At 44.6% G+C, this 15,846-nt stretch overlaps 1 protein-coding gene across 3 annotated transcripts in view; it reads right to left on the reverse strand.

The window, feature by feature from the left end:
* Positions 1-7,067: 7,067 nt before the first annotated feature.
* Ercc6l2 (ERCC excision repair 6 like 2) overlaps positions 7,068-15,846 on the reverse strand; it is a 96,849-nt gene continuing 88,070 nt past the window's right edge. For all 3 annotated transcript variants that reach the window (XM_075969375.1, XM_075969374.1, XM_075969377.1), the window contains 2 exons: positions 12,403-12,572; positions 7,068-8,735 (listed from right to left, as the gene is read on the reverse strand). In XM_075969375.1, coding sequence (XP_075825490.1) covers positions 7,790-8,735; positions 12,403-12,572 — 1,116 coding nt within the window. In that variant the 3' untranslated portion in view covers positions 7,068-7,789. The remainder of the gene's footprint in view (positions 8,736-12,402; positions 12,573-15,846) is intronic.

Genomic DNA, 15,846 nt, shown 5'->3' on the forward strand with positions numbered 1-15,846 from the left:
TGGAAACAAAAGGGTCGGGAGATCTTCACAGCGACTCTTTATTTACAAACAAATTGTGAACACACAAGCAAGCTGGACCCAGGCCTCGGGGCTGGCACGAGGCCTGCCTATCTCTTGGATCCTTGAGCTTGGGAGCCTCAGCTTTATAGCATTTGGAAAGCCACTTGATTGGAGTAGGCTGATGTTGATGCTGGGAAGTTATTTTCTCCTGGATTCGAGCCCTCGTTTGCTTATTGGGAAAGAGACAGCATTTATCCTGGCTGAGCATCAACAGCAGATAAAACATTTTGCTTCCTCTGGAAGCTGCCAGGCACTCAGCATATAGAGCTCTGGGTGCCTTGGTGTGTGAGCAGCAATCAGCCAACCTCAGCCTTGTGCACTCAGAGCATGCAATTCTATCTGGACATGCCATATCTAGTCTGTCTCTTTGCTTGTGAATGGGCTTTTTCCATGACCTCAGGGGCATTGTTTGGATGATTGCTGGTCTGTCTCAGGTATTCAGAACTGTGCCTTGGTCTGGGGATGTAGCTCAGTTGCTAGAATGCTTACCCACCATGCTTACCATGAAGCTGTGGGCTCCCTCTGTAACACCACATGAATCATGCATGGTGGTGCCTGCCTGTAATCTCAGCATGCAGGAGTTGGAGGCAGATCAGAGCTTCAAGACCACCCTCAGCTACACAGTGAGTGTAAGGCCAGCCTGGGCTACATCACATAGCAAAATAAATAGGTAGGTAGATAGATGATAGATAGATAGATGATAGACAGACAGACAGACAGACAGACAGACAGAACCTGGAAGCAACCTAAATGCCCCTTGACTGAAGAATGGATAAGGAAAATGTGGTACATTTACACAATGGAGTACTACACAGCAGAAAAAAATGACATCTTGAAATTTGAGGGTAAATGGATGGAGCTAGAAAACATAGAGTGAGGTAACCCAGACCCAGAAAGACAAATATCATATGTACTCACTCATAAGTGACTTTTAGACATAGTAAAGAAAAGCAGCCTACAGTTTACAATCCTAGAAAACCTAGACTATAAAGAGGATCCTAAGAGAGACCTACACGGATCTAATATACATGGGAAATAGAAAAAGACAAGATCTCCTGAGTAAATTGGGAGCATGAGGACCTCGGGAGAGGGTAAAATGGGAGGGGAGTGGAAGGGAGGGAAGCAGAGAAAAATATACAGCTCAATAAAAACAATTAAAAAAAGAATTAAAAAAGTGGGTCTTCCTACTTAAAATGATTTAATTAAGAAAAAGATCCCTCACAAGTGTGTCCAGCCATTTGAGACTCAGTCAATTCAGAAGCAGTCAAGGTGACATCCACAACTACCACAGGTGGCAGGGGAATGGGAAAAGAACAGACACAGGTACAGAAAAGCTGGGGCCTGGTGGGTTTGTGCACTCTGATGGAGCTGCACCAACTACCACAATAACCCAAACCTCAGTGTGTTTATTATGTAGAGCACAGGGGGAAGAATTAGCCAGCTTTGGTAGGAGGTCTCTGTAGCCAGGAGTCTCAGGCTCTAGTCATTTCAGCGGGGAAAGCTTCAGTTGTTGGTTTCTTCACACTCTGTCAACATCCACATCCAGACTGGAAGAAGGCTTTGCCTATTCCAAGCCTGACCTGTATGGGGAAGGCTTTGCCATTCCCATTGGGTCCTTGACATGTTGTATCCTGTCAACAATACACATTTACTCAGGGCTTCATCTGCTCTTTGCATATTCACTCAAGGCTTCCTAGGCTCCCTGTACTGGTGTAGGGTGTGTGTGTGTGTGTGTGTGTGTGTATGTGTGGGCTCTGGTTGTATTTGGTGTGAATAAAGGCATATGGTATGTGTGTACCTAGTGTATAGTTATGTACTTAGTGTGTGGTGTGGGTCCCTGGTGTGTGATGTGATCACCTAGTGTTTGTACCTGGTGTATGATGTGTGTAGCTGATATATGGTGTATGCACCTGGTGTATGATATGTGTACATGGTGTGAGGTGCATGCACCTGGTGTGTGGTGTGTATGGCAGGTATGGTAAAAGGAATGTAGTGTGTATACATGTGGTGTATGGCGTATTCTGCCTGTGCTAACAGCAAATGAAAGCACACCTGCAGGATGTCAAGGAGTTAGTTGAGGCTGAGCAGTAGCTCCCCACCTGCTGGTGGTGGCAGGTGTCTGTAGTGGCATTTCAATTGTATTTTAGTAAATAAAGACTGCCCGAAAATCTGAGAGTAAAAGAGTCCCACTGGTCAGTCTTACAGACCAGATTATGGTAACACACACCTTTAATCCCAGTAGCCACAATGACACACAACTTTAATCACAGTAGCCATAAAGACAGGCATCTTTAATCCCAGTAGCCACACTAGTTGCCATAGAAACTGGGCAGTGCTTGCCTTTAATGATGATGGTGCACACCTTTAATCTCAGCCCCAGAGAAGATTATAAAACGGGAGGTGACAGCTCTCAACACAGTCTCATTCTGAGATTCCTGCAGGCAGGATCGCCATTTCAGACTGAGGTTGGGGTAAGAGCTAATGGTCAGAGTTGGGTTGGAATTCGAGCTCTAGGATTTGAAACCCAAACCTAGCTACTTGGGTTCGGGAGAAAAACTAACGCTCCCAGCTCCCATCTGCCTCAGCTTAGCTTCCATGTAAAGATGGAAAATACACAGAGAATCTGGACACTGTATGTTATTGTGTTGTCTCTGAATTGTTTCACTGCTGAGGCAGAAGCAACAGCTGCCGGAAGACATTTGATTATAAATGCTGCTGGATTAATCCAACCTACATATTCTGAAAATGCCTTGACTTCAAAATTTAAGTCAAAAGATATGTTACTTTGGAGAAGAGGATATGCTTTTGTTTCCATGGGAAATGAGAGTCTGTGGATTTATCTTGGTTAAGAAAAAGAAGATTTGATCAAGGAATACCCCCTGAAAAATCTGTTCCAATGGGAACAGATGCCCCTAATGATCCAACACTTTAGAGTACATTTTTTGCAGTTTCCTTTGAGTTCTATATCCAGAACAGCTTCAAGACTGCTGGCTGAGATGATCCAGCCTCACAGAATACTCCAGTAAGGACTTAACCATAATCCTATTTTTTTTTTGGGTCCCCATAAGATTATCAGCACCTCTAATCACTAGGAAGTAGCCTAGAAAACTATGCTCACATTCCCCCAAAATGGATTATTAATGTTTTTGTTTAATGCATTGGTAACAAGTTGTTATGGATAATGGTCAGAAAAAAGCTAAACAAAGGAAATTAGATTCAAGGTTCTTGTTTTGAAAAAAAAAAAAAGGGCTAGGTGATGGCATACACCTTTAATCCCAGCACTTGGAGGCAGAAGCAGGTGGATCTCTGTGAGCTCAAGGTCAGCTTGGTCTACAGAGCCAGTTCCAGGATTGGAACTCGCTACTGAGAAACCCTGTCTCAAAACACCAAAAAATACACAAAGAAAAAAAGAAAGAGAAAGGAAAGAAAAAAAGAAAGGAAAAGAGGGGATATAAATGTGATAAGATAGAAAGGTAGATTATTGAATCTACTTTTTTAAAAAGCAACTCTTAGTTTTAAATGTTTTACATTGGTTTTACTTTTGCATATTGTATCTAAATTTTGTATATTGATACAAATTTGAGATTAATTTTGTTAAAACATATTGTACATATATTTCTAATCTCATTTAAGTTTTTGTACCTATACAGATCACTTAACAATGCCCCTGCCTTGACTGCTGACATTATGCTGGTCTGTGTGTTACACCAAGCAAAGCTGGGACAGCTCTCAAAGCTAAGTCCTCTCTCGCTGTAAGAAGCTGCTTGTTTGTTTTTCCAGCCGCCCAGACTCCTGAAATAATCACACAGAAACTATATTAATTAATTCACTGCTTGGTCAATTACTTAAGTGTATTGCTAGCTAGCTCTTACCTCTAGAATTAACCCATCTCCATTATTTTATATTTTACCATGAGGCTCGTGGCCTGCTGGCAAGGTTTCACAGTGTCTGTGTCTAGTGCTGGCTCCATATTTAATGCAGCCTTGAGGTACAGTTAGATGTCACCAGTGTCTTTCTAGTCCCCATGTGGGGACTGGTTGCTGGGCAAATAGACAGGGGTAGCAGTGATCCCTTTGAAATGGAGGTTTAACACAGAAAGCACTGAAAACATAGCTGGACGGGAAAGCGGGCTTACAATCATTCTCAAGAGAGCCCTCCTGATTAGCTGGACTTAGTGACACAGTCCTATAACCTCTAACGACAGGAGGACCAAGAATTCAAAGTCATTCTCACTTATATCATGAGTTTGAGGCCGACCTGGGATACATGAGATCTTCTCAAAAAAAAAAAAAAAAAAAACAAAAAACCTACCAGAATGGTAAGGAATGGCAGGATAATGTAAAGAAAACTAAGTCTTTGTCCTATTATGGATCTATACAGGAAAAGGAATTAAAATTTCAGAAAGCTGCTTAAAGTCACATATGCTAGCCCAAGCACAAAGCATTATAGGTAATGGGCCGGTGCGCAGAAGCAGAAACAGGATCAGCTAGCAAATCAAGGTCTCCTGCTCACTGCCATTCCAGAGTCTCTGCTTCAAGCCACAGGAGATGGTGGGTGTCAGGGAGTCCTTCCTTGTTAACTCTTAGGTAGAAAAACAGGGCCAGAGACCCAGTAATATGTTTTGGGGGGGAGGAGCGGGGTTGGAGGAAAGGCTAGAAAGGGCCTGTTGTTGACTCCAGATTTCCCAGCCACAATTTTAAGAGAGGAATCCCCCCTCCTCCCAGGACAATGGAAACCAGGACTCTTGCACAAACAAGGGCATGGTCAGAGCCTGGCAGTCGGGATCTAAGGCAGGGTATGGAGGGTTCTGAAGAGCTTGCCTTGGAAGGAGGGAAAGAAGAGTCCCTCAGTCATTCCTGTATCTCATGGACACTGCCAATCAAGCTGTTGCTGATTCAGGGCTGTGTGGCTTCCGTGCCTCAGTTTCTTCCTCAATAAAACAGGTAACACCTGCTCAGGAAAGCTGCCGGGCAGATTAAACATGAGAATCACTTGAAATGTTAAACAAACGACAAAGTAAATGCTCAATAGACGTGAATTGATGTACTTATTCCCCAGCCCAATCCTTAAACCCGCTCTAACAGAGGAAACGAGAGGTTTACTGCAGCCAAAGTCCCTGTGTTTCAACAGGCTTTGGGGATGCGGTGTGGAAAATGGATTAGAGAGGGAGGAGGCTGGAGCCTGGGAACCCAGGGAGAAGTCTGCAGGCATCCAGATGGGAGGTGGAGGGACGGAAACTCGAGGTTCTTGGCAGTGGGATTCAGGAAATATTTCAGAGACATTCTCTCCAGGACGTGATAACAGGTTGGGAATGGAGGTTTGGCAGAAGGCGCTGGCTTTGAGGGAAGCATGAAGGTGGGAGGGCAGGGAAGGCAGCAGCAGGACTCGTCCTAGGGGGTGTGTGGCCTAGGACTGGAGGCCCAGCCAGTGCGGGTGTGCACAGGCTGGGGAGTGCTTCTGGACGTGGGGGGTCGCTTCCCGGGGCAGCTGGCCGGGGAAGCTAGGTGGAGTACGCCAAGGTGCTAAGTCTGACTTCCTCCCCAGCGGGCCTGCCGTGTGTTTGCGGGGCGTGCCTGGCCGAGTCCCCAGTGGGCTCGCTAACACTGAGCCTGGAATCAGCCAGATTCATCCTGCCAGCTTCCCATTTCCTTCCTTGCTCCGCAGCTCTGTCTAGGTGTTTGCAGGGAGGGCGGTGCCTCCAGCCAGCGGCTTCGACTCTAAACTCAGTAGAGTGATTTAGACAGCAGAAATCGCCGCCTCTGGCCTCCAGGGGGCGGGACCTCTCCACCTGAGGTCCACTGCGCCAAGCTGCGCCCCCGCCCGGGGTCCCCACCTGCTCCTAATGGACCTCCGCTTGGACCCTCGACTGGCCACACGCAATAGGCGACTATCCCCACCCTCCTGCCAGAATATTATGGGGGACCCCACAGGATCACAGACGTGCAGCCCCCTGTTTTGAGGCGCAGGCTCTTCAAGCTCCCTGCACTCCCAAAGCTGGACCATCCACGGCTTCACGCTGTGAAGGATGCAGGATGCCTGCCCAGCTTGCAGTTGGTGGTAGATAACAAGCTTTCCAATGGCTTGAGCTCCAGAGTTTTCCGTCGCTGCCTCCAGATTAGCCTTTCTTCTCTTTTAAGGCAGTGTGTGTGTGTGTGTGTGTGCGCGCGCGCGCGCGCGCTCAGGCTTTGTGGGAGTTGCCACCCACAGAAGTGCTCATTTGTGGTCCACAGGGTCTGCAGTTTTCCTGAAGTGTGGGGCCAAGCTCAGTTGGCTGTGGTCCATCCTGCTGCAGGCTGAAAAAGAAAAGCCCCAGAGCTGTGCCATGCCCAGCCTGGGAAGGTCAGCCACCTTCTGAGTGGCAGGCCTCTATACCTGGGCGATCCCTGGGTGTGTCTCCAAGTACCCACGAAGTTAAACTGTCAACAACTCTTAGTTTGACTAATCCAAAGCCTGCTCCCCTCCTTGCTCCCTGGGGAGTGGCGGAGGAAGGGCACCAGGGGCTGGAGAAGCCTTTGGGAGCCTGTTTCTTGTTTCTGTTAGTGGGTGTACAGCCCTTACCGGAGGCTGGTTTCTGCCCATGCAAACACTACTCTTAACTCACCCACCCCAGCCAAGTATGAATGATCATGGCCCTGGACCACAGATTCAAGTTACCTCAAGCATTGTGTTCCAGCACTGCAACAGGTTCAAGAGGTTCTTACGGCAAAGGAAAAAAGAAAGTAGTAAGTTTAAAATGCTCCAGCGCAGGAGGAGTCTGGAGAGCCTGTTATTTTTCTGACTGGATAGCTCCTTGCATCGGTCCTGCAGACTTGGCTGAATGTGGGCAGGCACCAGCCCCACACCCTCAGTGTGCCAGTCACAACCCAGGGGCTATGCGGACCTGATGCTCCGCAGACAGGACCTCCCTGCCTTCACGTATAGGTGTCAGCACCAATCACAGACCACAGCAGCTGAGAAAAGGCCACCAAGTAAACAAATCCAACAATGAGAACATTTCAGAGTGTGCATACCACATATGTTAAGTTCATTGAAAGGGGTTTCAATTAAAATCAAACGTCTGTTCACTTCCTTCCACTTAAATACAAAGTTAAAATACAAAGCTCTGTTTATATTTACTAGATCACAGTAACGTGAGAGGTTAAGGCGTTGGTGCTCTGGGCAATGATAACAATCCCACTACTTTGGTTATACATGACTCCGAGCAGTTATACCATTTTAACATAATACCATATATCCATTCCTAATTACAACTCTTATCTAAAATAATTCAATAGTACTAGCACATGATTCCAAGGAAGGAAAATAATAACTTCCCAAAGTAGAAGGCTATGTTAACCTGGCTCAATCCTGGTATCTTTCATATGAGGAGTGGGCAAACACTGGGCAAATCACTCAGGTGAGGTCACAGAACCACACAGGAGGAGAGCGCCCAAGGTTTCATTTAATAACATGATAATATGATATAGTCACATTTGTTCCAAAGATCAAATCAGAGGCGAGAGATGCAGCTGGAGTTGCCCTGAGTGCTTGGTGTACATGAAGTCCTGGACTTGATCCCCAGCACTGTATAAATTGGGGGATTAATGATTAAACATATACATATATGTTAGGGAAAGAAAACCCAGGATAACATTTTAGGCTGTTGTAAACAACTGTTCAGGACTCCACTACAGTACCACAAACGCTCGCACAGCTCACCGATCCACTAACTTAACAGCACACCCATGCTCTACTCTCTCTCCGTACTGGCTATGCTTTCATCATCCTCCGAGTTAGACGTCTTCCACAAAAACTTCTCATTTGCTTTCCAAAGGGGAGCTTCCAGTTTATCGTTCCTTTTGGAGGCTGTGGAGCGGGGAGCCTTGGTACACAGAGTCTCTATCACTGCCAAGTCAGTGAGTTTGCTAAGACTGTCATCATTCTGCTCATTCAAGATGTCCCAGAAATCTTTGGGTCTCTGCTTTGCTTTTGTCACAGATCCTGAAAGAATGTTCTCTGGCAGCTGTGTGGGACCCTCTCCGCAGCTTTTAAAGAGGTCATTAAGAATAGAGGTGTCACCGAGTAAGCCTTTCACAGGAGCTTTTTCTGACGCTGGGTTTTCTACCCTGCTGTTCCCCAGCTTGAGAAGTGATCTGTCTCTGGAACTGCACGCCCCTGGGGAATTCTCTAGCTCTGCCTCTGAGGCTCCAGGCTTGCTGTTTGGACAGAAGAGTGTCATGCTGCTCCTGGGTGTGTGGTCATTTCTCTCACAGTCGCTCTCTTGAGTAAAGCTGACAGACGATTTCTTAATTTTTGTATCACTAGAAAATATCTCTTCTCCACGGGAACCATGATTTTGAAATCTGGTTGACTTTCCTTTATATAGTTTTGGGTTGTAAGCTTGAAACATTTTGTTGGTGGGATCATTGCGTGACCAAGTGTTATCATTTGAGCGTCGTTCTTTTAAAAGAGATTCTTTTCCTTTGGATTTATTCTTGACCCTCTCTTCCTCCTTGTGGACAGATCTGGTCGACTCTGAGGCAGAACTCACGAAGGACCCCTTTACCTCTGGGTGCCGAAGGCTGTAGAAGTCCCTGAGCAGTCTCAGTCGCTCCTCAGACGTGGCACTGGTTACCTGTCTAGCAAACTCCTGCACAGATGACTTGTAGTAAGAGGCCATTTCTTCAAACTGCTTTCTAAAGATTGGATAGACAGAGCCAGGAGTTACTATTTTGTATTATATTTACAATTTATTTTGAAAGAGCTAGTCAGAAAGCTGTTGAGATGGCCCAGCAGGTACAAGTGAGGAGGACCTGCATTCAGTCAGAACACATGAAAGGGTGGAACGAGAGAGCCAACTCCAGACCGCTGTCCTCTGGTCTCCACATGCTCTGTGGCGCGTGTGCCTGTGCTCGCACACTGCAGCGGAGTTAAGGACTTTTAATGTGCTTGTTAGCAGTGACAGGAAACATAAAGACAGAACAATGCACCTTGCCCTTTGGAATATCAGCTTAATTCCATCCTAGGAGAATGTGCCTCTTCCCTAATGCTACCAGAAATGATCTTTTACCTTATTAAATCATCAGCTTTTTCAGTGACTCTGATTTATATACTATTATGTATTTCCTGGGAATTATGAGAACCCAGCAGGCTACTCCTCCAGTTAGTCAATTTATGACTGACATGAGAATCATCATTAAATACTCTGTATTTGAGAATCTATACTGCATTCAAGTCTCAGAATAATATTGTTAAAGAATGGCTTTGATAAATGGAAAATTCTGAAAAAAAATTCCCTTTCCCCCTTCTTTCACAGTATAGAATTTCACAGGGCTTTAGGTTGAGCTTTAAAGAAAGCCCTAAATGTAGTCTGGTGTGGGAGGTCCTTCTGTCTGGGTTGCTTTTCTCGGTTAATGAATAAAGAAAACTGCCTTGGCTCCTTGATAGGGCACAACTTAGGTAGGCGGGGAAGATGGAACTGAATGCTGGGAGAAAGATGGGCGGAGTCAGAGACGCCATGGATCTGCCACCAGAGTCAGCCGCAGAACCTTGCCGGTAAGCCACAACCATGTGGCGACACACAGATTAATGGAAATGGGTTAAATCAAGATGTAAGAATTAGCCAATAAGAAGGTAGAGCTAATGGGCTAAACAGTGATTTAATTAATACGGTTTCTGTGTGGTTATTTCAGGGCTAAGCTAGATGGGGCGGCCGGGAACTAACAATCATCCCCCTCCTCCTACAGTAGCCCCCCAACCCCACCCCCAATTGATCCAACCTGTGCAGACAGCTCATCTTAGAAGCCAGAGCCCATTTTTACTGAGCATGGTGGTGTGTACACCTATATGCCTAGTACCAAGAGACAAGAGGATGGAAAGTTTGAGGCAGTATGGGCTACATGGGGTGACTCTGTCTCAAAAACAAGCAAACAACCCCCCAAACCAAATAAACAAAGTAAGATGTTATTTGAAGACACAAAGTACCTTCCTAGAGTAAGATACTAACACTTCTCTATGTACACACACAAATGCGCCTTCTGGAACCCTGGTAAAGTGGAGGCAGAAAAATTATTTAGGTTCCTTGAGCCTTAGACTGCTGCTTTCCACAGTGAGGACTTAAAATCTAAATTGTGCCTATCCCCTAAACTACACTGAAGTTCAATGTGACAACACTGGCAAAAGGACCTATAGGACCAAAGTAAAGTCATGGGTAGGGCATCGAAGAGAATAGGGAACTAGCACAAGGTGTTTTCAAAAGATCCCAGTTTTGGGCCAGGCTTGGTAACATATGCTTGTGATCCTAACACTCTGGATGTGGAGGCAGGAGGATTGAGTTCTTGATCGACCTCGGCTATATGGTAAGTTTGGAGCCAGCCTGCCTCATCTCCCTCCCCACTGAAAAAATAAGGTACAGCGTATGGCTTTGCTGATGCTGCATTTGGGGCCTAAGTTGGGAAACCTAAGTATCTGCAAATTTTTCTTCAGATAAAAACCAAAGCCAATTATGCAGCACATGTTAAAGGCTCCACAGTTTTAGAGTTGTATTTCACTTTACACAACAGGTCTTTGATGGGGTTAAAGACTAGTAGATAATTGTAGTTACTTTTCTCTCATGACTTAGCCAAGTTATTTATAATACAGGACTTAGACTCCTTAAAATAAAATAAGTATCATTTAGCATATGTTTCTTGCTTAATATTATTTATGCTGAATGTAATTTTAATTTTTATACTTGATAGCTGTTCTTATTGTATATAGTTTTGTATTGGGTTTGGAATTCTCTTATTTAGACAAAAAGAGGAGGTGCTGGGAAACGCCTTCAGCCTTTGAGATGCTGGACCAGGTTGGGCATGGCCTTGGGTACTACAAAATGTGCGCTCTCTCTCTCTCTGTCTCTCTCTGTCTCTCTGTCTCTCCCTCCCTCCCTCCCTCCCTCCCTCCCTCCCTCCCTCCCTCCCTCCCTCCCTCCCCCTAAATAAAGAACCCTTTATTATTCTCAATTCTGAGCTAGTGTGGGACTACCTTATTTGTGTTCACCCACACAAATCCATTTCCAGGACCTAGTAAATGTTTTTACTTATATTTATAAGGATTTAGTGACCAAGAGGGTTTTAGGTGATGTCTTCTATTTATGCAAGAGTTGGTGACACCTCTGTTTAGCAGATGCCAAAGCAACCTGAAAGGACACACGCCCTCACCTAGGACTCTGGGTAGGTTGTCCTTGGGAGGAGTGCTGCTTCAACACTATTTAGCCCATGGAACCTTGAGTGAATTATGCTCATGGCTGCACAGAAGGATTATTTTTTACCTTCCAACTCATTTTCCTAATTCTGGGACTTCAACAGAATTTTTTCTAAGAATTCAATGAAGATGAAGGTGTAATTAGGAACACAAGCTAACCACTTTTGTGAGAAAAAAAGTAGTAGAGAAGCTTTAGGAAAAGGAAAAAACCATCAAGGAGTCACCTGGAAGTTACGACGGCTAACGTTCCAAAGCATGTCTACTCTTGGGAAGGAGCTGGACCACATCTGCTATCACCACGTCACTGCCTTTGCTCTCTGAGGGCTGGAGGTGTTGAAAGGCCATCATGTGGCTGCTACAAGAAACTGTCGTGACTCTGACTGACTATGATGGCAGCAGGAAGGGTGGGGTGTCCAGACAGGTCATGGCTTTCTAGTATTACTCCTTACCTTTCACCTAGCAGGAGATATTTCCTCTGTGGGCTGTGAGCAACGAAGGGACAAGAGGAAACCACCGCTGTCCTTCCTTCCTCTGAACACACTACTACAGGGACCCACGTTTCTTTAACGACTAGGGAAATACAGCTGCCTTCTAGAAGAGTAACTGACCACAATGAAAAGGCACACCGTGCAGGAATCACTGCAGCAAGCCTGCCTGGCAGGGTGAGGTGTGGCCTCATGCCAGCTCTATGGGTTACTGTGGGGCTTGCTGCTCCTTTCCTGGGAGCTCAGAGACTAACTCTGAGTGAGAGCCGGTATCATTCCCACTGTCCAGAGGCCCCGTGGACCAGGCTTAGGGGTCCACCTCACCATTCTTGGTAACATTAACACTTGCGTGTGGAGCTTCACCGACCCTGAAGACGGCCTCATTTCCATGTCAGTCCCCACTACATCTCTGTAATCCCAGAACTTAGCAAGTTAAGGCATGAGATTCATAACACCAGTCTGAACTATACACAGCTACTTAGTGAGAACCTATCTCAAAAGCATTTTTTTTAACATAGAAAAGTTCTGATTTTCTGAAATTTGGATGTGAGATATGTTTTTACATTCTATACTTTATGATGAAGCTATACATCTTCTGAGAACTGGCCTGAGTCTAGAGTTACCACAGATAACACACCTGCGGATTCCTTTTGGTGTTTCTCCAATGATGAAGGTAGTCTGGTTAGTACGGTAGACATCTTTCTTTTTCTGGCTCACAGGGTGGGATACACACAGAGGAGAGGAAATGGTTCCATCACTTGGGGTCTCATCTTTCTCTGAGTGTGCGTCCACCTTATTTTTGTATGTCTGTAAAAAAGGAAATAAAAACTAAGCCTGAAAAAATAGTTTTGGATCAACAAGACAAAGAACATCACACTTATTTCCCAGATACTCTTTACAGTAAAGCAGATCACATTATTCAACTGGAGCAACTGTTGGAGGATATTAGCCTAGACCTTTAAAAGGACAAAGCATGGGAAAACGAGGTACTGTCTGCTGTCAAGGATGTAGATGGACTGACACACAGGCTGACAGCCACTATCTAAGGATAATAACTAATGATTAAATGAATGAAGGTTCAGAATTGGTCTATCTAGGCAAGGTGTGGTTGTCCACACCTCTAATCTCAGCAATTTGGAGGCAGAGGTAGGTAGATCAGGCAAGCATTCAAGTTATTCTGAAGAACACAGGGACTACCAGGCCAGCCTGAGCTAAAGAGACCTAATCTCAAAAAATAAAACAGGATTAGAGATCACTTGCATGCAGGCCTAATAACCAGATCCCACAAGGAGGCAGGAAAGAACCCAAACCTGGAAATCAGTTGTCCCCTAGCCTACATATGCATGTTATAGCACAGACATGTGCCCCCCTTGTAAACAAAAAACATTAAAAAATAAAACCAATAAAGTCTACCTCATTTATTTGTTTTTTTTGTAAAAGTTATGAAGCAATTTTTGTTTAATTTTATATAAGCACATTAACTAGAAAAAGGAACCATTATGTAGCAAAAAGGGAAACCAATTTCATAAGTCCTCTCTTAGGCTGAAGAATATTAAGTATTTTAAAAATATCATCAATCAGGTAGTGGTGGCACACACCTTTAATCCCAGCATTTGGGAGGCAGAGGCAGGCAGATCTCTGTGAGTTTGAGGTCAACCTGGTCTACAGAGGGAGTTCTAGGAAAGCCAGGGCTACACAGAAAGACCCTGTCTCAAATATAAACAAACAAAATCACTTCTCCACATTGTCTACAGCTTCTACGTTATAAATAAAACCAAAGTTACTTTATAATAATTTTATGGGCTGTTGTTTAATGTTAGGAAAAGATATTATATGCTTCTAATCTCAATGGCAACTGTGGCCAGGTGTAAAGTTCTACTCCATTCCAAAAATAAAAATAATAGAGACAAATCGACAACAACAAAAACACACTTAAGTTCAAAAGTAAGAAAACCAAACTTTCTAGCGTCCAAAAGCAAAGAAACGACATAGCAATGAGTGGGAGCCCAGCAGGCCACAGGTTAGTATTCTAGAACATGGTCCACAGGAGATGTGGAGCTGGGAGATGGACATGATTTAACTCCCTGAAATAAAACAACAACAACAACAACAACAACAACAACTAAACAATAAACAAATAGGCTAGGAAGATAGTTTCATTGGCAAAATGCTTACTGCGCAAGCATGGAGATCTGTTTGGGGGCTGGTTAGATGACTTGGTGGGAAGAGGCTTGCTGCAAAGCCTGAAACCCTAAGCTCAATTCCCAGAAATACAGGTGGATAGAGAAAACAACGTCTGAAGTCACTCTCTCGCCACTACTGCACTAACACATGCGCACATATGCACACTAACTAAAGAGTGTTAGTACTTCTACAAATGATAAAGGGTCCGAGTTTAACCTTAGGCCTCATCAAAGCTGGGTGCAGTGGGGCACACTTGTGATCCCGACGCTGGGGAAGAGGCAGGAGGATCCTAGGGCGCACTGTCCCAAAGAAGACAAGACACATTCGTGCACATACATGTACCCACCTGCATACTAGAAACACACGGAGCAGCAATAGCAGGAGCATCAGCGGTAAATGTTTGTCCAAAACAATCAGTGCCTTAGTTCCCCAGAACTCCCCTCCCCACAAGAAGGTTAGACAAGCCTAAACTGGTACACAGAACAAAAGTAGGGGCTATCTTCTTCCTTCTTACCCTAGACAGAAAGAACTGTTGTGGGAACTCCTTTAGTGGTTCTTTCTAAAAGGCCCATTTGGGTGTAGTATCTAGAAAGAACCACTAGAGATGAACAGAATGGCCAGTTGGTGACAACTGGAGAACCTGATTTTGTACATTCTGTTTGGTAAGAAAAGCTATGCTGAAAACTGGCCAAGAACCAGTGAAAACTAGAGTCCAATGAGGTCCAAATACCAAAACAGTATAAGAAGGCTTCCTGAATCAAAAGAAGGCTTGTGATTCGGTTGGGAAAGAAATTAAGAGAGTCCTAAAGAACATTAAAAGCCCAGCATTGTTAAGCCACAGGTACAGCCAAGATGTGAATTCTATTGCAGAATGACAGCGATCAGGCAATCTGAAGGACACTTTCAATTATCTTATTGGGGAAGATTTAAAAAAGAGAAAGAAAACCCCAGCATAGCACTGTATAGCGATACTCAAGACAGTGCCACATACAAACCTTAAAAAACAGATTTAAGGTAAAATAGAAACAATACATGGGCTAGACAGCAAGCACAGGCCTGCAACGAGGTTGATAAACTAGAGAAATAAAATAACTCAGAATTTAGTGTAGGTACTGAGAGAAGAGAGGGAAAGTATATTTAGAAATAAAAAAAGAATTCAGAAAATGGAGAGGGAATACAACCATAGAGCAAAGAATTAGAGAAACAAAACTTCAAACTAAAAAAGGAGAGAGCATCTTTACTAGGAACAAAGACAATAAATATCTTCCTTCTGATTACAGATAAGGGAATATTCTAAAAACTGCTGGAGTGAGAGATGGTAGAAAAGAACTGGCGAATATAAGACTTCTAACTAGTGCCAGTAGAACAAAACGGTAATCTCTTCAGTGTTATACAAGGCCATGCCACCTATAATCACACACAGGTCAAACTACAGCTTGACAACTGCCCAAGCCAGGCACTGTAGGGCACGCCTGTACCCAGCTACTTCAGGACTGTCTGGTCAGGGTCTAGCTGGACAAAATAAAGACAGCTGATCTCAAAAACACAGGAAATTTCAAATATAAAAAGATTGTTGATAACAGTGTAGTATTTTTTCCTTGATGGTGTACTGGCTAGTTTTATGTCAACTTGGATACAAGTTGGACACTTGAGAGGAGGGAGCCTCAAATGAGAAAAATGCCTCAATCACAGCAGGCTACAGGCAGGCCTGTAAGGCATTTTCTAGTTAGTGGTTGACATGGGTGGGACCACCCTTGGGCAGGTGGTTGTGGGTTCTCTAATAAAGCAGGCTGAGCAAGACACAGGGAACAAGCCAATAAGCAGCACCCTTCCATGGCTTCTGCATCAGTTCCTGCCCTGTCTGAGTTTCCTGTCCTGGTTTTCTTCAATGGTGAAC

This window comes from Microtus pennsylvanicus, chromosome 4 (genome assembly GCF_037038515.1).
Source record: "Microtus pennsylvanicus isolate mMicPen1 chromosome 4, mMicPen1.hap1, whole genome shotgun sequence".
In the NCBI taxonomy this organism is placed as follows: Eukaryota; Metazoa; Chordata; class Mammalia; order Rodentia; family Cricetidae; genus Microtus; species Microtus pennsylvanicus.